Source organism: Cajanus cajan, chromosome 4, assembly GCF_000230855.2.
Source record: "Cajanus cajan strain Asha chromosome 4, NIPB_CcT2T_4, whole genome shotgun sequence".
In the NCBI taxonomy this organism is placed as follows: domain Eukaryota; kingdom Viridiplantae; phylum Streptophyta; class Magnoliopsida; order Fabales; family Fabaceae; genus Cajanus; species Cajanus cajan.
In genome coordinates this window covers 71699278-71724331 of record NC_138520.1, presented here as the reverse complement: position 1 = coordinate 71724331, position 25054 = coordinate 71699278, and the positions used below count along the sequence as shown (strand labels likewise).

Genomic DNA, 25054 nt, shown 5'->3' with positions numbered 1-25054 from the left:
TTGAACTGTGATAATCACACTAATGTAGGAGTATGGTAGGGTTAGCTAAATGAGGAGTTATAGTTAGGAGTTGTGCTAGATGGTAGTGATGTTTTGTACTACCATGATGTAATAGTTCTTTTATAGTTATATTGCTGGATCGATAACTAGGATTTTCATACTTTTAGTTTTATTTTAAATTATTATATATGTGTGTATAGGATATGTCATAGTTCCACTAAGGAACAATTTTATTACTAGTTGATTTTTATATTTCTATACATATATTATTATTTGTATTTTCAAGAATTATCTACATGTTAATCCTAAATAGTTATAATTATCTTTTTCGCTACTGGTATTTAAATTGTTAAATATAAAGATTTTGACGGATCGTTACAATTAATTTACATATTCCGAAATTGATAATCTTATACAAATATTTATATTATAAAATAAATATAAATTATAAATTAGTTATTACAAATGCATTATAGAACAACAACACAATTTTTAAAATTAGTTATCCCGACCTTAAAAATTAAAGAGAAATATTCTTAAAAGATGCATTTATTCATCATCACATATTGACTTGCTTATATTAAAATGGATCAAAATATAACATATGATTTAATCATTTACCATGTTAAAAAAAATCATTTAAGAAAAATACAATATTTACTATAAAAATGACAGTATATTATAATTTAAATATTATTTTAAAAAATTATTTTACTTTAAAATTGATTAATTGGTGCAGCTAAAATTGGTTAAATAAATAAAGTTGTTACTAAACCCCAATTTTATAATATTTCTTTTGGCAAGAAACCCCGGGGCTGGTTTAATTTTAACTAAAATGTCTACGAGGATTAACTCTTCAAATTAGATAAAGAAGAAGAATAAATGAATGAATGCAGAGTTTATTTATTTATTTGTGTTGGTAAGAGAATATGACAGCAAGAGAGATGATTTTATTCTAAAAAGTCAACGATATATTTAACCTACACGGCTACATCAAACGTATTTTCTCATTTTTTTTAAATATATATATATATATATATATATATATATATATATATATAAAGTGAAAAAAATACTAATATGTGTTTATTCACCATCGATCCATATGATTGGAACATTGATTAAGAGAATCACGCAATCAATTATTATAGTTGTTAACTTAATGTTTTTAATTTTTTTTTTCGTCCTTAGACTATCCATTATCGATAATAGTAATTAATCTTTTCGTTACGTTGGAACACTTCAAAAAGTAGGATAACTTGGTCCTAAGAGTTAACGTGACTGCATACACAAGACAGAATTCGAATCCCTAACCTTGCTTAAACGTGAATTAATCCCTATCACTAAACTACACACTTAGAGTATGTTTTTAATATCTTATTATATAGTCAATGTCTTTTATAATACTGAGTAACGTAATTTGAGAGACTGTCGACTCGAATAGTTATATGATTATGGTCGCTAAAATTAAAAGAGTGCACAAAATGTCATAAACCGTGAATATTTTAAGTTCAAAAGGTTAAGTGAGATTGATTGTGATCTTTAAAATTAATAAAATATTCAACTCATAAATCATCAGCGTTATATTTCGAAAAAATTCAATAAGATTCACCATAAACTTTAGGATCAAAAGATACAATATATTATTAAATTAATAAAAATGACAGAATGCATATGTAATTTTTTTTTTGGCGAATATACAAGGTGCATGATATCAAGTTTGATTTCGATAAAAAAAAATTCCTTTTTACATATTTGTTTGGTTTAGAAGATTCAAATACATTTTTAAAGTTATTGCAATGAATTTTGTCTCTTATAACAAAATTTCTTCTATATACATAGTTCTAGATTAAATTTCTAACGACATAATTTAGAAATTTAACTATTTATCAATTGTGTTGGTTTTTGTTAATTAATATATTTTTTTCATGGTCACAAGTATTTATCATTGTATAAATTTTTAAAGAAAAATTGTAAAAATCAAAATAGAAAAGAAAATAGCATTTAATAGTCTCATTATGCAAAGTTAGATAATGTTTTTAATGCTTCAAAGGAAAAAAGAAACACATAATAATCTTTTGTTTCAGTGAAAATAAATATTCAATGAAACAAATAAAAACAAACTTGTAAAGTTATGACACAAATTTCTTCCATATTTCCTGTTTTAAGGAAAACACGTTTCCTTGATTTTAGGCCATGATTCCATGCATGGTTTTCCTCTTTTTTGCTCCTTGTTTTGTTCTAGGTTTCCTTATTCTGGGTGCATACGCTTCTTCTCAATGCCTATATAAGGCATCAAGCATTTGGAGCAAATTGCAATTGTTTCAGCAATCTACACACTTGAGAAAAATCATACATAGAGAGGAAAGATTCAAGAGAGTATTTTTAGTCTATATTTGAGAGATTATCTCTTTGTTCTCATGATATTAGAGAACTTCTTGTACTCTCCTATTTCTACATAGTGGAATTATCTTGCTCTTGATCGCCCGTGGTTTTTTCTCCGTCTTTGGAGTTTCCACGTAAACTTGGTGTGTATTTATTTTTCTTGTCTCTCTACTTACTTCTCTCTATCTCTAATTAACTTGATCCGGTGCTTCCGCATTCCGCTCATTCTTTCTGATACCCAACAAAACTTGTATTATTTAAATAGAATCATTGTAGATTTGTTGTAATCTTTTGAGTCTAATTTAAGATTATATTAAGGTTATATTTGATCATTTCATTTTTTTATTTTTATTTTTTTAATTATAATATTAATACGAAATATTTATTATTAAAAATAATAATTAATTTTTGTTAAGAATAAAAATGTACTTATAGTAATTATTATTACTCGTCATTAATATCAATATAAAGTGTTTATTATTAAAAGTAATGATTAATTTTTATTAAAGACTATAAATGTACTTAAAATAAATATTTCTTATATATTAAGTTAAGTTTTAAACTTTCAACAACTTGATTATCATACATAAGTTGATATTACTTATAGTGACTATTGTTACTCGTGATTTGTTTCTTAACATCATAAATGGGTGAACCAATTTGTTCCAAGACTCGCTTTCTCCTCACCCCACGACACCAGAAACCAAACACTAACCTTTTCTCAATTGGGGCACGCACACACAATGGCTGCAGCTAAACCATCTCACACCACCACCATCACACAAACCATTGTCCCAAAAGAAAGAGCGCACGTAGTGTGTTGTAATTGATAGAAGTTGGTTCCCCTGTTTCCCTCCACTGCCAAGGACTAGGAACCTCCAAAATCCAAAGTATAGTTGTAAATAAAAAGATGGTTGAAAGTGGCAAGTGGCAAGCCATATTGTAGGTAAAAAAACCGCACTAATAGGTTTGTGAACCTAACAGTTAGAACTTAGAAGGCTTGTGTTGAATTTGTTTTTTACGACATGAAGAAGGTATCGGGATTTATATTTAATAAGGAATTAAAAAAAATAAAAATGGAAAGGAGCAGTGGGGGTGAAAAGAAAAAATGGGAAGTAAATGGCATGGACATGGACATGTTGGAGAAATAAATGCAGGCTAACTCCCAGAGGCAGTGGGAGAAAAGAAATGAGTGAGGGATGAATTAAATGCAGCAGCTGAGAGGCTCACCCACCCTTTACAGCTAAAGAAAATCCCACCCTCCCTAATTCCCTCTAACAAATGGAGAAGGAGAACCCCTCTTTCCCTTTTTCGTTGCCTCTAACACTTGCTTCTTCTATTCCTCCACCACTCCCATGTCCCCTCCTCACCCTCACAGCTACTTCTCCAACCTCGGCCTCGGCTACTCCATCGCCATAGCCCTCGCCTTCCTCTTCCTCCTCTCCACCCTCCTCCTCTCCTCCTACCTCTGCTGCCGCGCCCGCCGCAACCGCACCCGCGCCGCCGCCCAAGCCGCCTCCAGAGCCAGGTCTGCCGACGGCGGGGTCATCCTCCCGCGCGTGATCTTCGTGGCCGAGGACGAGGACGAGGAGGAGGAGAGCGCCGCCGTGGGGCTGGAGCAGAGCGTCATAAACTCCTACCCGAGGTTCGAGTTCAGTAACAGGGAGGGCGCGCGGAGCAATAACACCACGTGCTCCATTTGTTTGTGCGAGTACAAGGATTCGGAGATGCTGAGGATGATGCCGGAGTGCCGCCATTTCTTCCACCAGTGTTGTCTTGATTCCTGGCTCAAACTGAACGGCTCTTGCCCCGTCTGCCGTAACTCCCCCCTCCCCACGCCGCTCTCCACGCCGCTGCAGGAGGTCGTTCCTCTCTCCCAATACGCCGCTGATAGGAGGCGAACTAGGTGACGCACTCACCTCAACACCTCACCACCTCACCCTTTTTCCTTAATTTCTTATTCCCAGATTTCATGTTTTTATCTTTCTTTTCTTTTCTTTTTAGAGATGGGGGAGAAAGTTGAGTTTTTTTTTTTTTTATTATTATTATTTAGGTTTATGTGAGGGTAATGAAATGGGGAAAATTCCTTATTGTGTAATTCTAATCCTGATTCCTTCATAGGGGTTTTTGCTTTTCTCTTTCACATTCATTTTCAACTAAAACGTTTGTTTCCTTCTTTATAAAATTGGTTTGTGTTTCACAATGGACACGCCTTAGCGTACCACGATTCCTCTTCATTAAGGAGAGAATACCATACCCTATTGTCCCTCCAGTTACGCTCTGTTGATACATTGGGAACCTGGAGTTTAATTAATTTAGATACATTTCAGAGGTGAATTTAGGTTCATTTCAATTTCAATTACTAATTTTGTGTTTCAACGGATGGAATTTGTGTTTTATTAATAAAACTAACGGCTGGAATGATATTTTCATTGATTTGACTTTTGCAAATTCCTTCCCTATTTTTAACCTTTACCAGTTTTTATTTATTTATTACTATTTATTACTGCTGGCTGTTTGATTGTCTAATTTCACCGTTAGGGGTGTTGCGTTTTATGTTTCACTTAATTCAGTAAATATAATTAACACTAATTTATACACAAAGAATCAAACGTTAGGAAATAACCTTTTTTTTTTTTTTTTTTTCTTTGAGAAAGAAGCAAACATTATTTACTTCCTTCTTAATAAATTTGTGTATTTATTTTTACTTTTTGACTAGTAGTAGGATGAGTTATGTGTGTGAGACAGTGATTCTTGATAGTTTTGTTAACGGGAGTGAGTGCCTCTATGTTATTCCCAAAATATCAGTGCATTGATAAAAATGATTTTAGGCTATTAAGTTGAGCACTTGACCGAGTCAAGTTTTTATCAGGCTTTATTTATTTTTGAATCCAGTGAAATTAGTTTAAGAGTAAATTTTATAAAACATTGGTGCGAAAGGAAAAAAGTTGAATACATTTGAAACGTAGATTTAAATAATTCTCAATGCATTAGAGAGGTGAATTGAAACTAAGTTCACTTAAGAATTTCAAGTTTCAGTGGTGACACTGATTTTGATTTTTACTTTAATAATAAAACAAAGGGCCAGAATGATATTTGGTTGATTTGACATTGCATAACCCTTTACTTTGTTTTGCCCTCTTGATAAGGCTTTTTGGTCGAGTAGAATTTCAAGTGATTGGTAAACTGAGGCGCAAAAAGAATGAAAATCCCTTGGTGAAGCTACTTTTCTAATTTTCTTGCTCTAATCACACATTAGATTAATTTGATTTTATAAGCTTTGGTCATTGGCTTTGCCTCCACCTCATTCAGATATTGGTGCTTTATTTATCCACTCATGGACCCATTTATTTGTCGTGATTTGTAGACACTAGACAGCTTGAATTTGAGAAATGTCCATTCTGTTTCTGTTTTCTCTCGATATTCTTGTTTGTGTGACAGGAATTAGATGAAATATCCTTTTCAGTGTTTGGAATGTCAAAGCATCCCTGACACGTTTATGTGCACGGGCACAGAAACGAGTGCTCTAGCCTTTAGGGTTAAGAAATATTCTCTACTTTATCATGCAAGACTAGGTCAAGAGGTCAAACAAATTCTTAAGTCAATTATACTTTACACTTGCTTCACTTTAACATAAAATAAATAAACTATTCTTAATTTAATTTAATATATATATTCTTATTTTCTTAACTTAGAATGGGTTTAGATTGCCGTTTCAAAGCCTCCAAACACCAATTTGCACTTTTTGAGACACTCAAAGAACAAGGAACTCCAGCGTTGAATTCAACTAAATTTAGGTTACATTAGATGCAACTTTTTTCCAAATGGTTTGATAGTAGAAAATCATGGTGAGTTTAACACAAAATAAATATATGTTATTTCAAAAAATTATGGTGAGAATTATTATGGAACTTAACTTATCATGTATCTATCTTAACTTAGTGATGATGATGAGTTTAACTTACCACCGGTCTAAACAATTAACAAATACGAAATAATTTGAAATGGATACAATATTACTTAGTTGAGAGAATAAGTAACTTTAGTGGAACTTTATTTCTGTACTTGTAGCTTCCGATTTATTATTCGGTGATGTTCTTAAAGCTAATTTAAATTCTTTATTATCGAGTAAGTGGAAGACTTGGACAATTGAATATATGGTAGGACTTTTTGACACAGAGGCTTTATGTAATAGTGCTTTCTATACTCAGATGCAGATCCAATTTTTTCTACTATTAATGTTCCACTTGATGCATGTATTGGTTGAATCGCAGATATTACTTAGAACAAGTTGTGAGTAGCCAATACAAGATGTATTTATTGAGTTGACATCACTATTATTACTGATTGAAATTAAGCATTTGTTAAGTAGTCACAACAACAGCGTTTGGATAATCCACTAGGTAAGTGCCAAAGTCCATTTAGCAGCATGCGTTGGACATGGAATCTAATCTCAACATTTCATTTTGATTTAACATTACGATTTCGTAGCTTCTGAGACACACTCCATACTTCCCTATCTTTTTCTATTTTGGTGGTACTCAATCTTGTATTCACCCATATCACCAAATGCAATTTCAAATGAAGTAAGGATAAGTATGCAATCTGCAATTTACAGAGTTCAAGAGGAACCGGACCAACCAACTCACAAATAATCTTATTTCTTAAATCTTAAGTATATAGTTTAGACTTCAATCTTAGTTCGTGTGTATGGAAACATATGCGTTGAAGAAAGTAAATCTTTTAAATGACTTTCAGTACTACTTTCAATATTATAAAATTTATTTGGGGAATAAAAATTGAATAATTTTTCAATTTTTAAATAAGAACAAATTCACAAAAATATATTGTATAATTTTATCATATCCACATTTTAGAGAAAGGCATAATGAAGCATGAAATTTTAGCACACGCAGTAATATTGACCGGAAACAAGCTTGAAAAACTCATGGATCGTGGGGTTCCTATCCTTTTTATTATTATTATTTTTTTTATCATTGTGGGTTCCTATCCTATATATAGTTATTAGTGGAACTGTAAAATATTCCATCTGTTGAATTTATTTTATTACATAAAAAAAATAATATTTTAAAATTAATTTCATCTGAAGAAGATCGGAATCCGTTCAAGGAGATGATGCTTTCCAACGCAACCCTTGTCTATACAACTAAGAGCATCTATAGTTGGGGTTGCTTATAAGTAATTTCCTATACCACATCACTGTCACATCACAAGCAACTCTGCTAAAATTTAAGCAACTCATAAAATGGGTCAGAACTGATTTGACAGTGATGTGGCACAGAAAGTTGTTTATAAGCAACTCTATTGGAGATGCTCTAATATCCTTCCCCATCAGCAAGCCCATGCCCAGATTCCCAGATGATAACTAAATATCTAAATGTATCATCAATAAGTATTTTAAGGGTATTTAATTAAAATTTACCAAGTAATTTCTATTAAATTATTTTGTAAGAGGGGGTTCTTATTATTATTTTTTTCCCTTTCCTATTACGCTATTCATCTTATCCTACATGATTGTTCATGGATAGAATTTTTCAAAAATTCAAACTAACCTAAATTGATTTTTTTTAAAAATAACAATTTAGCTAACCGAACTATTTTTTTAGAGGTAGATAAGTTTATTTTTTTAAATAAATTAATTTTTTAGCTAAATCGATTTAATTCAATTTAATTATCTACTTTAAAAAAATTAAATCAAATCTAATCAAATTAATTTATTTTATAAAAAAAATGAATTTATTAGTTGAACCGATTTTAGAAAGTGATTTATTTTCATATAATCAAGTCAAGTGGAACTTATCTAATTTCTAAAAAAATTGAATCCGTTAGAAATGTGTCAATGGAGCATTACAAGATGCAAGTCTCTTGGTCTTGAGTGAGGTGCCTATGTTTAGCTTTCTATCGTTGTGCTGACTCTGTGAGATTATCTTATACAAGTGTAACATCTTGATAAATTTCCATATGACCTTGTTTTTGAGAGGTGAATTCGATAATGTATCCTCCCATATGAATTTATAATCTTGTTCATTTGAACAATGTTCGAAAACAATCTCTACACCTCTTAAGTTTGAGGTTTGTGGACAAACATAGCATCCTAAATAAATTTTGATATGGTCTATCTGATATAGTGTACAACTTGATATCAATCAGATCGAAGGAGATTGGAATTAATCTGATTTAAAAAAAAATATTGGATCAAATCTTATCTTTAATATTTAAGATAATGCGTCATGATATAATACTTTTTTAACAAATCTCGAAACTTTTGAGACATATAAATCCATGAAAAATTAATTATAAAAAAGTTTAACCTAAAGCAAGGATGAAAAATAATACTCTTGAATGTTCTGATTTTGATTCATTGTCTAAAACAATCTCTAGACGTTCTCTGTACCGGAATATAAAACTATAAATTAATTTCTTATATTCTTGCCTTTTGATTTTCCCTTTGTTTTCTCTCGATGTACCAAAAAGAAATGTTAGAAATGTGTCTTGTCTATGCTAGTGTGAGGCTTTTAACGCCTAATAATTGTTTCTAACCAAAAAAGAAGAAGAAAAAGACTAATACTCGTAATTGATTCACATCACACCACTCGATTTCTTGACGGATGATATTTGTGTGTATATTATGTATTGTACAAATGAGATACATAGATTGTGTTTAGATACACAATAAGCTTAAATATGTTCAATTTTCCAATGTTCATTTTACCAAGCAAAATTGTTGCTTTCATGTGATCATGACTTTGGAATCTTGAGATTCTGTTTTAGTAAAAACAAAAGAAATAAAATAGATAAGATAAGAAAGATGAATAAAAATAAGTTAAAAAAATGTGTACAGTGTGGTCTCTACACTCTGCACCGAACGTAGCCCATCAGCGTACGTACTAAACAAATGACTGATACGAAGCAGGCGTCCCCACCTCGTTACCTGTCGGTCACTGACTTTCCATGACTGCAGCGTCACCCTATCATTGCTCGACCAAACAAATGCCGTCAACCGGAAACGGAAAGCCTCCACATTCAAATTAGGGATTTCAAATTTCAACGGAGTATCTACCTTCATATGAGATTAATTTTTCCAATCGCTTCATATTACTATAATTCGATAATATTCACTTTCATAGTTATAAAAATATAACATTAACAAAATCAGTTTCAGTAACGTCATTTAACAACGCAAACAACAAATAAAATACTAGTTTCATAAAAAAAAAGAAATTTAAAATTTAAACGGTGCTAAAATTTGGGGTGGGAGTTATTAAAAGTTAAAAGCAAGAAAGAAAATACTCTAACTAAAGTCATCCAAATTGAAACGGCGTGAATATTTTAATTGAATTTGGAATGTGGCCGAAGCTGAGGTTGGGACACCCGAAGCTGGTTACTTTTACGACAGAGATAAAATGCAGACTGGGATTCACACTCCGAACCCCACTCTCTCACACACTGCAACAAACCAAAGAAAAAGAAAAGCGAGAGCTTCATTCCGTTTCCGAAACGAAGCATTAGGGTTAGGGTTAGGGTTAGGGTTTTTCTGATCTCAATCAATGGCGGAGGAACCGGAGAGCACCGTCACCACCGGCGCCCCCGCCGAATCGCTGCTCGATAAGATTAGCGAGAAGCTTCACGGCCATGATTCATCATCTTCTTCTTCTTCTTCCGATTCCGATTCCGATTCCGAAAAAACCGTTACTTCCTCTGTTAAGGATAAGGTCTTTCGCCTTTTCGGAAGGGAGAGACCCGTTCATTCCGTTTTCGGCGCCGGAAAACGTAACACGCTCTTTTATTTCGCTCTTTTTGTTGTCGTTTTATTGCGTTTTGGGTTTTGTGAACTTATTCAATGTGGGAGTGTTGTGGATATAACTATTGGAAATAAAAGAATAATAGGAAAGAAAAAAGAAGAAAAAAAATTTGGTCTTGCCACGTCTTGACCCATCTTGTTTATTCTAGATGAGTCGAGTTTAATTGATATGGATATGGTTTTGAATGATAATGAAAATCTTGTAATATGAACTTGACTAGGGCTGCAATGGTGAAAATTGGGATGTTGATGAATAATTGATTAGTTGTTTGATGAGATGTCGATGAAAGATTTGTATGGGATTGTGTGGTTATTATATATATGGAGTAAAAGTAAAACCAGTTGCAATTTGTTTATGATATGATAATCTTATGGTTATTTTTTGGTAATCTTCTTTTGCAGCTGCTGACGTGTTATTGTGGAGGAACAAGAAAATATCTGCTGGCGTACTTGGCGGAGCTACTGCTGTTTGGGTTCTATTTGAGTTGCTTGAATATCACCTTCTTACTCTGGTGTCTCACATTCTGATACTGTTGCTCGCTGTTCTGTTCTTGTGGTCCAATGCGCATACTTTTATTCACAAGTGAGCCTCTAGAATTTCATGGTCTGTTGAACATTGGGGCGTTGTTGTGTGCTTTAGAGTTTTCCTCTGATCATTTGTGTGGAATGTTGAATTATATTGCAGATCTCCACCTCGCATTCCAGAAGTTCACCTTCCTCAGGAGCCATTCCTGCAAGTTGCATCCGCGTTGCTTGCTGAAATCAACCGGGGATTTGCTGTTTTGCATAATATTGGTTCTGGAAGAGATTTGAAGAAATTCCTAGTGGTGTGTAACTTCATAACTTGTCATCGTTGAATGATATTTAATAAATGTTTTTCATGAGTAATTTCTATAATGTTTTTGGGCTACCTATTTAAAAATTATTAATATGGTACCTCTTCTTTCATTCTTGCAAGCTGCTCTGCTTTAATGAGTGCCTAATTTGCTGCTTTGCTTAACTTTGGTTGAGAACTTGTAACTATTCTTATCATGTTATTTATTATATTGAGAATTCCGTTGTGGACGCAAGGTTATTGCTGGCGTATGGATCCTGTCAATTTTGGGGAACTGGTGCAATTTCTTGACATTGTTCTACATAAGTAAGAATAATTTCTTGTCCTTTTAATAACATTTTAAAAAAAAAAATTGGTATGAATTCAATTCATTTACTTATTCTCCATTTCATGGGCAGCTTTTATCTTGTTGCACACGGTTCCTGTGCTATATGAGAAGTACGAGGATAAGATAGACCCACTTGCAGAGAAGGCAGTTTTTGAGATTAAAAAGCAGTATGTTGTGTTTGATGCTAAGGTCTTGAGTAAGATCCCAGCGGGTCCATTGAAAGGCAAGAAGTTAGCTTAATGAGATAGTCTTTGTAATCTCAGAAAGAGAAGGAGCTCCACTTGTTTGTTCATGGAAGTTGTCAGGGATCAGTTTCTTTTATCAAATGTCAATTTTTTTGCTATGTTTGGGTTGGTGTTAGGCTGGTATGATGTCAATGGCAATGGTTTTTGTTTATCTTCAAATTGTAGTGTCTGACTATGCAAGTATATGGATTTTACTGGTTTTTTGAAGGTTTGTACGAGTTCAAACGATGATCGTTACTGTAAGATAAAATATTTCCATGCTGCCTTTTATTTTTAGGTAGCAAGCGATATGCCTATCTTTTGGTGTTGAGTTACTTTATGTGCTAAGTAGGGCTGGAATTGACCTAGCTCGACTTAGCCCGATACTTGCAGTTCGACTGGAGCTTGATGAGTTTTTGTTTTTTAATTTTAATTCGATTTTGTTCAAATTTGTTTATTAGTTTATTAATCCAAATAACATGAATCAAGAGTTAAATTTTTTAAATTTTTATATGTTTCAAAATTTTAATTTAATAATATATTTTAGATAAAATGATTTTTTTTTTAAAGACAACATAATTTATTTATTTGTTTTGCAAGGTTACAAGGATGAGTTTAAAGAAGTATAATTATAATTAAGATATAAGATAATAAAAAATTTACTCTATAACTATAAAATTCCAATTTGTCCATTTTTATCATTATAAACTTATTATAAGCTTTGAATTTTCTTTCAAATTTTAAGAAGTAAAAATTAAATAAGAAATTAATTATATAAATTATGTATTTACAAATCATACTGAAGCATGAATTAAACTAGTTGAATTATATGCAATTCAAGTTTAGTTCATTTATTTATCAAATTTAATCTTTTCTCAAGTTTAATAAATTAATTATCAAATTAAATTGAGTTATTTTTTTAGTTGATTTAGTTCATTGCGATTCTTGGTGTTAAGTAATAAATTATTATAGATTATTAGATTATAGAAAATTAAGGTAGGAACTTTGTAGTTATCAAGACTAGTACTTTGGGTGCATTTATTTTGAGGTAATAATAAATGTATTTCTGAGAATTTCATTTCCACGGATATTGTACCCAAAAATGTTATTCTCATGAATATGTTTGTTTGGATTTATTAATTTTGGAAAAAAAATGTTTTTTGTTAAATTAAAAACTAGAAAAATGAATATTGGTGAAGAAAAAGTTGGTAATTATTTGAAAAAGTAACTTTCATTTTTATAGGAATATAAGATGTCCTTTTTTCACTATGAAAATAAAAAGCTCGTAAAATGTGTAGACTTTACATTTATGCAAATAAAACATACTTGAAAACATTTTCTTATTATCTTGTAAAAAGCATGAAAATACCATCATATTATCGAGAATAGAGAAGTATTACTTGAAACAAATGTCTCCTTGAGGGTAAGAACAACTACTTAGACCAATATTTAAAATACTTTGCATTCTTACAGTGAAATTGATAAGATATTAAAATTATGACTTTAACATTATGTGTTGGATAGTAAGTTATTATAGATTATCTGCAATTAAGGAAGCAAAATCTGGATTTAGTATTAAATGATGTTTTATAAATTATAAATTAATTTGTAGGAACCTTTTTATATGATTATAAAAAATTTTGAAGTAAAAAATATTTTATAAGAAAAGTAGCGGGATTAGCTTTATACTAAACTAGTAAAGTTGAGATATTTTGTACTTCTATATATTTTATTTTAAAAAAAAAGTACCCTCTGAAAAAAACTGATATTTCATACTTATTCATTGTAAACTATAAAAAATATTAATTAAAAGAAATCACTATATAGTTAGTGAAATTTCAATACTTAAATGATAAGTAGTTTAGATTTTTTGATAAAATGAAAAGGAAAAAAAAAATACATATGAAAATGGAAACCAAAACAATTATTAATAAGAATATCTCCTTTATATAATGATTGAAGGATAAAATTTAAAAAAAAATAAAAGAAACTATTATGTAGTTAGTAAAATTTCAATACTTAAAAATGATAAGTAGTCTAAATTTTTTGATAAAAAAAAAAAAAGATTAAAAAAATTAATGTAAAAATGAAAATCAAAACGGTGATCAACCCTCTTAACAATAATAGATATAGATTTGGGTGGATCTTACTCCATATTACTATTAGTGTATTTTTAATCAGTTTTCTTTTATGCGTGGATGGTTTGATTTTTTTTTTTATAAAACGTTAATCGGTTCATGTTTTTCAACGCTCATGTAAATTATTTTGGCAGAGGAGAAAAATAAATACATTAAAAGAAAATAATTCCATCAATCATACGAAGAAAACTCAATGACCGGCTGCAAAAAGTAAGAGTTCCAATTGACGCGAAGAAACAGCACACCAAACTATGAAAAGGTTATGTCAGATGATACTCTAATAATATAATATAATGTAAAAGTTTGGTGGAAGAATTCTGTTAGCGATGGACAACAAACATATGACGGCAACATGGGGCATATCACAATTGACAGGAGTGAATTCTTTTTTGGCAAAGTTCACTTTATTTTGACGTTTAAAAACTATTTTTCATGTTTTCGAATTAAGAAAATACATTTTAATATAAATCTACAATCGAAATTATGAGTTTAATTTTTATGCAAGTAAAATCACTTTAGTGGGTCAATGCATACATTATACTTTATCAGAATCAGTTCAATTAAACGAACACTTATCTTTCACTCCAAGTGCCAGTCCCACTTTATTTGTGTCATTTTCATCCTAATTTTTTTTTTCTCTTCATACTGTCTTGTTCAAAAACTGTAAATGATTTTGAATTTACAGAGCCAATCAATATTAGAAACTGAAAAAAAAAAAAAATTAAAAAGTCAACGCAAAATGCTGCAAAGTCAAAATACCATGATTTTATTTTTTATGACAATGAAATACAACGAATCTGACCATCAAGGCTTCAGTGTCAATTCCTCTGGTTCTTCCCCTCTGTTGGTCCAAACCACATTGAAATTGAGAGAAAATGGTCCAATGAAGCACAATATGGTGGTCGTGTAACTTTGAAGTTTTTGTCCTTGGATTTGACACGGCGGCCAAATGATAAGTAATAACTGGATCTTTTCATTTTTGCGGACCATTCAATCAATAATCGAATCTTTCCAGTTTTAGGCCCAGTTGAATGGATAACTGCCATCGTCGCATCAATGTTGATAAGGGTGTCAACGCTGGCCAACCACAGCATTTGAAACGTCGCATCAATGCTTTTAGTTGTTACTGAGTTCATATCAAGCTTTTCATCCTTGGCTTGGGTACCATAATAGTCGGTCATTTATAGCAAAGGGTTCAGCTTTTCATCTTCGGATATTCAGTATGAAGTACTGCCTAGAGTCATTATCAACACTCAATGGCTGGAAAAGTAGTTGTTGCTACAAGAACAAAAACCGTCTCGAGATAGAATGGGGAGAAATTGAAGTGAAAAAAGAAAGATAATGAATAAAGGAGTAGCACATAGGCTAGGGAAAAATGGTGCATGCGAGAATATACTATATTAAAGAGGCAAGTATGTGAAACTACATGACATATACATTAGGATAATTTTCCACAGTTCCAGTGTTTCAAATTATGCAAGATATCCCACACAGGGTGACGATGGCAATGAAATGAAAGAATTAATTGAACAAGATTACATGTCTACAATCAGTCAATCATCTATACCTTTTGATTAATTACACAAATAATGTATATTTAGTATCTAGGAAGTTTTGAACTAGGAGTTTTACTATCTGATGATGTAAGGGGAACTGTTGAGAACTCGGAACCAATATGTTCGGAATGCTGAAAATATCCACTAGGGGTAGAAGTGATGTTTTGATTAGTGGGTGAGATGATTGATGTTGTTCCAGTGCTAAACCTCCGATTGGATTGTTGTGGAGAAGAACTAGTATTGAAACTTCTATCATGTGAATCGTCCATAGATATATCTGTAGTTCCTCCTGACTCCCTCTTCTCTCTTTCTTCGGTTTCCTTGAGAAGAAAATCAACCCACAGATCTGCAAAGGACTGGAAGGGGAAATGTACAAATTCAAATTCATGATAGGAAACGACATACATATAGAATGCAGCATTTATAAATGTGACAAAATCTAGAATGCAGAGCAGCCTTTATAAAAGATTATTTGGGTATAATGTTGTTGGACCCAACGAACGACATACATATATATAGTATCGGCTGTGTAGCATAACTTGGAACATGTTGCATGTTAAGAAACCCATATTGGTTTAGGCATGTAGTTGACACTTGTGCCCTCAAAATGAAACAAATTATTGTGTTCACATTTCACAACAGAGATAAAGAAAGACATGATTCCAGTTGGTATAAATCTTTTAACACCATTTTCAATCTTATCTCTTCTTTTCTTCCTGGCTGCTAGCAGCCCCAAAAGGAAAAAAAAAGGAAGAAAAGTCACACCCACAATATTCTGTTAGGATCCAATTTGAAGTATGGGATTCTAGTGTAGGGTTAAAGCCTTGGGCATAGTGTAGTTCTCCCAGGGTTCTTATATTCTTTTCTGCACTTTGCTTTCCATGTAAACCCCACGATAAATGAACACATGGTTAGAAGAAATCACCTGGTTATCTGCTCCCATATTTACAGCTGATTCAGTTGAACCACTTCCTCCCAAGATGCCTCCAACTAGGCGGCCAGGCAACCCAAGAACACCACGAACAACACCTTTTCCTGGACCTTGTTGAGCAACACCTATTCTTTGTTTGTCCTCATTAGAGAACCCCAGCATGCGAACCATTAGATCCAAAACCTGTCCTCAATATCACACTTCTCATTAGCAAGATCAATTTGAACAAGACATCACACAACTGATAAAAGAACACTGCTTAATTTAACATACTGCAGAAAGTAAACAAATGCAAGTAGATAACACAATTTTACACGGATAAAATCTAGCAATGATAAATTAACGCAGCAAACAAAATAAAGACTTAGTCATGAAGCCTGCCCCCACTACCTAATGAGAACACACAAACACAAGATTATGACTGTTTCATGCTTACATACAAGGAAGGATTAGTCCTTCATGATGTATCTTAAACAACCAAATCATCAGACTTCCATACCTCTTTGCTGTGGTTCCTCTGGAAATAAGTTACAAGTAATTTTATCACAATGCGCCTGTCAGAAATACAAATAAGATAAGTGTAATTTATTCTCAAGCAGAAACAACACAATGACAAAAAAAAACATTTTCAAGTCTAAATTTAACCCAGATTCATACTTATTATGATTCCAATTCCAATAATAAACTTCAGGAAACTAATGATATATACAAAAATAGTATAGACAATAGTCCCTTCAAGGATTTCATCTTCATTCAAACCCAATCAGCTAGAAATATTAGAAGCCCCCAAGTCACATGGCCAAGTTGATATTGCATGAAAAAATTACTTTGATGAAAACATGCCAACCTGTCAACAAGAAAATCAGAATCCACTGACATTCTATTTAGCCGTGTCATACTCTGTTCAAGAGCTCGCCTCAGTCTTGAATTGTCTTCTTCGAGCTTGCTTACTCTACTTCTACATTCTGATTGTACCTTCTCAGATTGAGAAAGCTTGGCTAAAATTTCCTCTTTTTCACTGATCAATGCATCTACTCGGAAATTTGCATCCTGACAATCATTTAATATACATATTACTTAATTGGAAATACTAAAATGTACTTATACTTTTATGAGTCAGAAAACATAATATATCAATATTCTGCAGCAAAGTCTCGAGAAATAATGGGGAGTAACATAGGATGCATTAAGCTTTAGGGAATACGAAAAAGTAAATAATAAAATAAAAAATCAAATAGACACAATAGAAAGTGAAATGAACACATTGAAACAAGGCCCCAATTGAATAATCCAAATCACAGTCCTATTGAGTTGTATCATATTGAATTAATTATTCCCACATACCCACCTTAACTGGATGGATTATCCACTTATCATAAATATTCAGCCTTATGTGACACAGGTGAAATGGAACTACCCTAGCTCAACTGACCCATACATTGAATTAGGTAGTTTACAATAAAGGAAAGTATTGATAATCTATTCAATGATCTAGGGAGAGATCCCTTTAACCAACCGAAGAATTCCCTTTGTGGATGATATAGAAGATCACTCCACACTCACTGGCAGGACATCTGGGTTAGAGCTTTCCCTTGGCATAAGCTCCCACCTCCCTGTCTTCTGATAACCATTAGCATTCACTACTCTCTATAATTACCTATTTCCTTCTATCATCTTTTTGAGATTAGCCTAAACCAAACTAAAATGCTTCCAAATTATCTTACCTCTCAGGTATAAAATTCTCTATTGTCTACAAGGACCAAATTGTATAACAAGAAATACACTTCTTTCCGATCAAGTCTTCCAAGGGAAATTCATATGCTATGGTACCGCATTTTCCTACTCTACCAGGTTTTCCACCAAATAAAATGATTGAATCAAAAGAATACAGACCAAAACTCACGGTTAGAAGAGATCATCATATTCTTTTGTTATTACAATCATCATGATAAAGTCCAATGCTGTTCGGTTAAAGTCTTAAATAAAGTATGGGCTGTCTAAACATTATATATAGAAACAGTAAGAGAGAGAAATTCATACTTTCAACAGTTGAGAAAGCTTAGATGTTTCTTCCTTTGCACGAGCCAAATCTCCTTCTAAATGTTCCTTTAGAAAACAAATTTATAGTGATATAAGTTTACTCCATGCAGCAATAGACAGACAGGCACATACAAAGATGTTGATGAAAAAAATAGTGAGAGAATGATAACAACTCAAATCAATGCGAGTTAGCTTGTAATAAAAAATAAAAAAACAACCTTAGCTTCAATTTCAGCATAATATTGTCCAAGAGCTGTCTGTAGATTTAACAGTTCAGTATTCTTAGCATTTATTGTGCTCATACAGTTTGTAAGTTTCTTGTTCAGGTCATCAACTATTTCCCTAAACTTAAGAATTTCATTGTCATTTTCCATCCTCTGTTTCTCCTGACTTGCAGTTGCCTGTTTCAGATTTCTCTCCAGATGTGATATTTGAGCCCGTAAATAATTATTGCTGTCACGTAGTTCTTCAATGATTTTGCTATCCTCGTCCATTTTTTCAGACTCTTCAGATTCCTACACAAAAAACAGCATGATGAACATCTTTGAGCATACCGCAGAAAGATTGATATGCTAAATTCATATGGGATGGATACAAATGAAGTTCATTCACACTTCGTAGAGGATTGAGGGGACAAAATATAAGTGAAAAAATATATTTTGAGATGAACAGACAAAAAGATTATGATAATTGGTACATTGTCCCTCTAAAATCATACTCCAATCATCATTGATTCTACTTCAAAATAAATAAAGTGAAAAATGAAACCTTTTCTAACAAATGCTGTTTAAGACGGGTCAATTGTTGTATTGCTTTGTCCTTCTCCTTTTGTGTTTCTTTCAATTCTTTACTTAGCTTATGTAAGGATCTTTCCAAGTCTTCTTTCCCTGGAAATCCTTTGGGAGGATCTGATAACTGCTAGCAAAAAGCCAATTTCCAAATCCCCAGAAAAGAGAAGAAAAGAAGACAGCAATTACTGACATGATTTTCTTAAGGCATAACCTGTAAAGTAAATATTGATATTAAGTTTTGGCTCACATCACGGTTACTGTTTGGAACCTTGTTCTGAATCTGAGAAGGATCAGGTGACATTATACCAGACACCCTACTTAATTTGAGTGCAGCCTCAAGTTCATCCTTTTCCAACTAATAACAATAAGATTGAAATTGAATATATTAGAGTGCAGTCTGGAGCACAATATCAATAAAAAGTCATTATCAAGTTTTGATTGATAAGACAGTAGAATATTTTTGTATTACAATGAAAGAAAAAAAAAATTAATGCACAAATTTACTAACCTTAAGAGTAGTGTTTTCCTTCTCTAAAATTTCAATTTGCTTTTGGAGGCTATCCACAGAACCACCTGCTTCTTCACCTTCCCGTCTAGTCAACTCCAATTGCAGACGTCGTATTTCTGATATTTTCTCATTTAATTCATCATGTAATTTGCTCACCTCATTTGTTGTCTTGCAAGCAATAACACAATATATGTATTGGTTAGAAAACCAAAAAACTATAATAGCTCAGCATATCACATACATAGTACAACAAAACTAGCATCCAGACTCATTGAGAAAACATAATATACCACCCAATGATGCAATAGAAGCTAGAAAGGTAAACAAGAAAGTGTTCAAGTTATCCCTTCAGCTTCAAAAATATTATCTAGAGAAATAGTGAAATGGAGAATTGAAATCACTGGAAAAAACCAACTCATGTTCTCTCTTAATTTCTAATCCTATAGTTCTCATGAATTTAGGTAATGTGTTTATTCCCAAACATATATCTTCTTTTGCATCTTATCAAAACATTATTTGATTTTCTTCCACACTTTTCTCTTGATTTAATACCAATTTCCATTCAGGATCAAAGTAGTGTTATCAATTGTGGATGTGGCAGTGAGCCAAAATTCACCATACATATAAGACAGATGGCATTGTGGCCTATGGTGGCTATATTTTAAAAAATATATAATACATAGAAAATGGCAAATGCTAAATAATCTGAATATAAATAGAAAACTAACATCATATCACTTGACAAGAAAATTATAGAAACACCTTCTGGGAAATAAATTTCAACCTATTTCAGTTTGAAGTTAAAAAAAACTAACAAAGGCAACCCATAAAACAATCTAACACTATGAAATGGTGGTTAAAAGTTATAGTTCATGCATGGTTAGTATCTTATTTTATTTTTTTAAAATATCTATTCATTGTCTCTCAACTATTATGGTGCAAAAAACATTTTTGCCAAAATCTTATAGAAATAAAATAATATTTAATCAAATTTATATCTACATGCTTATATAAACTCACTTTGTCTCTTTCCAACTTTAACAATTTAAGCTCCTCCTGGAAAGACTTGTTCAATTTCTCTTCCTCTGACATCAAAGAAAGGTCCAGATTGTTAGAAGTTTCTATTTAAACATGCAAAATGATAATACAATATAGATATTCTAAATGTAGAATAATGACCCTGAAATTTTAGCTGAATATTTGCCAATTTTTTGCGTTCTTGCTCTAGTTCCAAGTTCATTTTTCGTATCTCATGAGTATGTTGTGCTGCTGCTGTGGGGCTACTTTTTCCTTCTACCATATCTGCTAGCTCCTAGAAGGCATTCATAATCTGTTGTCAAATTCACTCATCACTAAATGAAAAATATAAATCCTATCAAAATGCTTAAATCAAAATGACCAGTACATACAACATAGAAAAGTAAACATAAACTTATTTTCCTTATTTTTAAAATAGTGCACATCATGCTTCTTAGGAGTTAGGACTCTATGAAAAACAAATATACAATTAGACAAAATAAATGATCAAAATAGGAAAGTAATATAAATGCAAACCACCTAATGATCAATCTTTCTACATATGTTCATTATTTAAAAATAATAATAAATCTAAGATGTAGTTACCTTGTCCTTTACTTGTAAGTTTGAATGTTTAGATACCATCTTACTTTGAATAGCATCAGATTCCAAAGCCAATGAGGTTCCATTGTTTGTAGCATAACGATTTTTCGTTTGAGTTGTGAACCTATGCTGTCGATTTGATGATTGGTCACTACTTCCCTACACAGATATTCAAAGTAATCGACAAGAATCCTTGTTTATGATGGGAATCTTGATTCAGTAGTGGGTGCTACTAGAAAGAAAATAATTTATTGCAACTGGAATGACGAGTACAAGGTTTCCAATGATAGTTCAGAAAACAAGTACACATCAACAAAGCAAAGCTCCTACAGAGGAAACGTCCTCTGTTCTTACTTAGCATACAAATTTCTAAAGAACCCAATTCTGATACCAAGTTGAAGACTGAATATTTTGATGAGTTGCTCAAGTAAGAAAGCACTCAGCAGGGCATGTATTTATACACATTCCAGATTTAAATACATTTAAGAACAGCAAATATATGCAATTCTCTAAGTACATAAAATAAGTGATATGCATGAATTTGAGCAATCTTGTATCCTAGCCTTTCAGTGCAACAATTCTCAGTATCTGAAACTCATTTCCAACAGTTACTAAAGAATATAAAATTAATATGAGTAATTGGTATGAAGCACTCAAATTATTTGCCTATAGAACAAGAAGGGATGTAAAGTTTGAATAAAATTAATTGCGTAGTGAGTGATTGGTATGAAGTACTCAAATTAAAATTGTCTGCTATAATTCTCTACAATAAAGTTTTAATTAGAATATAGGATTACCTTGACTGTGTAAGCGCCATTTGCAGATGCTGGACTTGTAGCCTCCAAATTCTGTTTTAATGAGCCATTTTCTTTATTCAATCTAACAATATGATCCTGTAAAGTTGAATAGTTGGATAGTTAAACTTAACAAAGGCTAGTATAAAATATCTCAAATTAATAAGTTGGACAAATAGTTAATTGACTCTTTATGCAATCTCTGCTCTGCCTGAGATAGATAATATAATGAAATATAATCCTACAATATATTTGAGAAAATAAAGAACCATTTGTTTGGGCATGGGGGATAATGGATCAGAGGTTTAGGGGAAAAATCCAGAATATATAGATATTTTATATTTTTCAAACAATGTATTACAGCTGAGTTCACCTTATTTTATACAAACAAAAGAAACAAAGTTCATTTATGTAAAGATTTCCTATTGCCAGCTAACAGCTGACTCTGAAATAATTAAATATTTAGTAGCTCCAACGTAAGAAACAGCAATAGAAAATTCAACATACTATGGTATTGAGAAAAGTAATAATCAGCTATACCTCTTTCTCTTTTAATAAAGCTGCATAATTAACAGATAGTGCTTTAATTTCTGCCTCAGATGCTTGAAGTCTCTTGATTTCAGCTTTATATTGTTCTATCTACAAGAAATACAACAAAATTAAAAAAAAAATTACATCTTTCACCATAATAGGCTAATAACCAGTAATATACCTATTATATTCAACTAGACAATTCAAGGGGGAAAATATATGCCATAAAAATTGAATACATTGCACTTTCATGCATTTGGTAAAAGAAAATTCTCCAAAATTGCCCTAGCATGTGTTTTTTACTCTTCATATGAGAAAAGGATTTATTAAGATGGAAGAGGAAGATATACAAACAGAGTAAGAAATCCCAAAGAACTAACGAAAACACAATTAAAAACAAAAAGAAATAAAAGGGATCAAGAAACATCAACACAGCTAGTCAACCTCTCAGAAGATCTAACAAGGACCCCTTCATAAAAGACCATGAGCATAACAACACCAAGAAGCTAGAAAAACTATCTGATCCCAAATGAACTCCATAGATGATTGCCATTTGAGAAGATTCTACCATTTCTTTCCACTCAAATACACCAAAGAACCACAGCCCAAGAACACCCCGAAGCTTTTGGCATCTTTGCTATTAATAAATCCCGTGAAATTAACACATAGGAGCTTATGAAGGTCCACACTCCACAGGAAACCCAGTATTCCCCAAAAATGGCCAATAATTTATTCCATAGATAAGATGCTGACGAGAAATGAAAAAAAAAAAAACATGTGAACAAGATGGAGAATTAAATCTACAAATTATGCAGAAATCAGGACTGAGAAATGTGAGAACTTTTGCATTTGATAATATCATTTCTGTAGCCAGTTGTTTTAATATGTCGTTGATAATTGTTATGGAACCCTCTTTAGAGAAATTGGGCCCAGTTTGGCAAGCAAGCCAATGCTTTGGCCCAACGACCAACAATCCATCCTCTGGATTTCAAGGCATTTCCACACCACCTTACCGAAAGATAGTGATAATAACCAATTAAGGAGCGGAATAAATATACTATATGTCCCATAGGATATGAAGTACTCTCTAACCTTTTTCATTCACTTTTTATCCATAGAAATCAAACTCGATATTAACAAGTTTACAACAACTTATGCAACTTGCTAAACCAACTGAGCTAAATCCCATTATAATGACTTGAATGTCAGAGTCTTTGCAGGTACACAGCCAGAGCTCGACTTGAGCGCGTTCAAAGATATTCCGTTCATAACTTCATGCTGAAGAGTAGTTATTAACAATTCAAAATAGTCTTTCAAATTATCCAAACGAGGTTACACATAGGGTAACACCACTCCTAAATTAAACGCAATGATTTTGTTATTCTGCTTCCACTCTCAATTAAGATTTGGATTAAAAAACTCGCTAAGCATTATTCAGAATCGCAAATCGCTAGCTAACATTCGAATCGTCGTATCGCAAAAACAAATAAAGGCAAAAATCGCAGCGAATTTGAGGACAAGATACCTCCGAAGCGTAGGGGTGATCTGATGTTCCGTTGGGCGGGGGCGACCTAGGAAGCGACTTGGAATGCGCAAAGCTGTGAGAATTGCGTCGATCGGAGACGGCGGCGGTGAAAACGGCGTCGTCGTCGTCGTCGTCGTCGTCGGCGTAGTGAACGTCGAGAGCAATCTTGTTCAAGTTCTCCTTCAAGTTGGCGATTGTGCCCCACATGGTTGGAACCAAAAGAAGGAGAAGGAGATTTGAATCGTTGCTGTTAAATCTGTGATTGGGTGAAGCTGCGCGCACTGCAATTTCTGCTGGATCTCGCCTTCGAATCTATCCCTGCCTGCGTTTTCTTATCAATGCAATTTTCCCTTCGCCAAACTCCTTCTTTTATTTTTTTTTAATAATAATTATTATTATTATCATTAATCTACAGCACAAATAATAGGAGGAAAAAACAAATGATCAATTGAATAATGAATATATTATATTTTTTCTTTCATCTTAACTTTCACTTTATTTTGATCATTTATATTTTAAAATATTTATTTTCATCATTTATTTATTTAATTTATATCAATTTAATCTTTTTTAATTCTCTTTTAATTAATTTAGGACTTGAAATTTGTCTCTTTATAATTATTTAATAATTATTAATTGTAATTTGTAATGTCCCGTATTGTTTTTTTTTGTTCTGCGCTCCTATACTTCTTAATCTTCCTTGCATTTGATTCTTTTGGGTTTCTCTTCTTTTTCTTTCACAAAGGCTAAAGAGTTGTGTATTGGTGTTGTAAGAAGGAAACTTTAGTTCCTAAAAGTCTTGATTGCTCTCTTTTTCTCCGTGCTTTTCTTTCTTTCTGGAGATTTTAATTTTCAGGTTAGGAAAGCTTCGCATCTTATTAGTTTGGATCAATTTGAATAGAATGAAATGTTGAACTTAATTTTGTTGAAATGTAGCTGTGTGGATTAACTTGAGGATTTGAGTTGAAAAAGTTGGGTTTTTGTTGTTTTGAGAAGAAAAAAAAGATGATTGAGTTGAATGGATGG

At 32.3% G+C, this 25054-nt stretch overlaps 3 protein-coding genes across 3 annotated transcripts; 2 read left to right on the top strand and 1 right to left on the bottom strand.

Moving 5' to 3' along the window:
* The first annotated feature begins 3048 nt into the window (after window positions 1-3048).
* Window positions 3049-4821, top strand: LOC109814716 (RING/U-box superfamily protein). The gene has a single exon (XM_020379214.3). It carries the CDS (start codon window positions 3741-3743, stop codon window positions 4293-4295), a length of 555 nt encoding a protein of 184 aa, XP_020234803.1. The 5' UTR covers window positions 3049-3740; the 3' UTR covers window positions 4296-4821.
* A 5002-nt stretch (window positions 4822-9823) lies between these two features.
* Window positions 9824-11903, top strand: LOC109814704 (reticulon-like protein B5). The gene is made up of 5 exons (XM_020379195.2): window positions 9824-10176; window positions 10610-10790; window positions 10893-11034; window positions 11279-11348; window positions 11441-11903. Exons 1-5 carry the CDS (start codon window positions 9954-9956, stop codon window positions 11608-11610), a joined length of 786 nt encoding a protein of 261 aa, XP_020234784.1. The 5' UTR covers window positions 9824-9953; the 3' UTR covers window positions 11611-11903.
* A 3242-nt stretch (window positions 11904-15145) lies between these two features.
* On the bottom strand, window positions 15146-24380 carry LOC109814702 (golgin candidate 3). Its single transcript, XM_020379193.3, has 15 exons — window positions 24029-24380; window positions 22513-22611; window positions 21976-22071; window positions 21182-21337; window positions 20738-20870; window positions 20579-20643; window positions 19559-19726; window positions 19298-19405; window positions 19028-19174; window positions 18478-18774; window positions 18260-18325; window positions 17067-17269; window positions 16719-16773; window positions 16214-16402; window positions 15146-15644 (listed from the first exon to the last, which is right to left on the bottom strand). The coding sequence occupies exons 1-15, from the start codon at window positions 24233-24235 to the stop codon at window positions 15330-15332; spliced, it is 2304 nt and encodes a 767-aa protein (XP_020234782.1). The 5' UTR covers window positions 24236-24380; the 3' UTR covers window positions 15146-15329.
* Between the last annotated feature and the right edge of the window lie 674 nt (window positions 24381-25054).

Bases quoted from the DNA above. Each gene is read 5' to 3' on its own strand.
- LOC109814704 (XM_020379195.2), top strand. From the start codon at position 9,954: ATGGCGGAGGAACCGGAGAGCACCGTCACCACCGGCGCCCCCGCCGAA. The intron at 10,177-10,609 runs GTAACACGCTCT...CTTCTTTTGCAG, and splicing joins CGTTTTCGGCGCCGGAAAAC to CTGCTGACGTGTTATTGTGG. The intron at 11,035-11,278 runs GTGTGTAACTTC...TGTGGACGCAAG, and splicing joins ATTTGAAGAAATTCCTAGTG to GTTATTGCTGGCGTATGGAT.
- LOC109814716 (XM_020379214.3), top strand. From the start codon at position 3,741: ATGTCCCCTCCTCACCCTCACAGCTACTTCTCCAACCTCGGCCTCGGC.
- LOC109814702 (XM_020379193.3), bottom strand. From the start codon at position 24,235: ATGTGGGGCACAATCGCCAACTTGAAGGAGAACTTGAACAAGATTGCT. The intron at 17,270-18,259 runs GTATGAATTTCT...AATGATTGTCAG, and splicing joins AGCTTTCTCAACTGTTGAAA to GATGCAAATTTCCGAGTAGA. The intron at 16,774-17,066 runs GTTGGCATGTTT...TATTTCTGACAG, and splicing joins TCTGATTTTCTTGTTGACAG to GCGCATTGTGATAAAATTAC.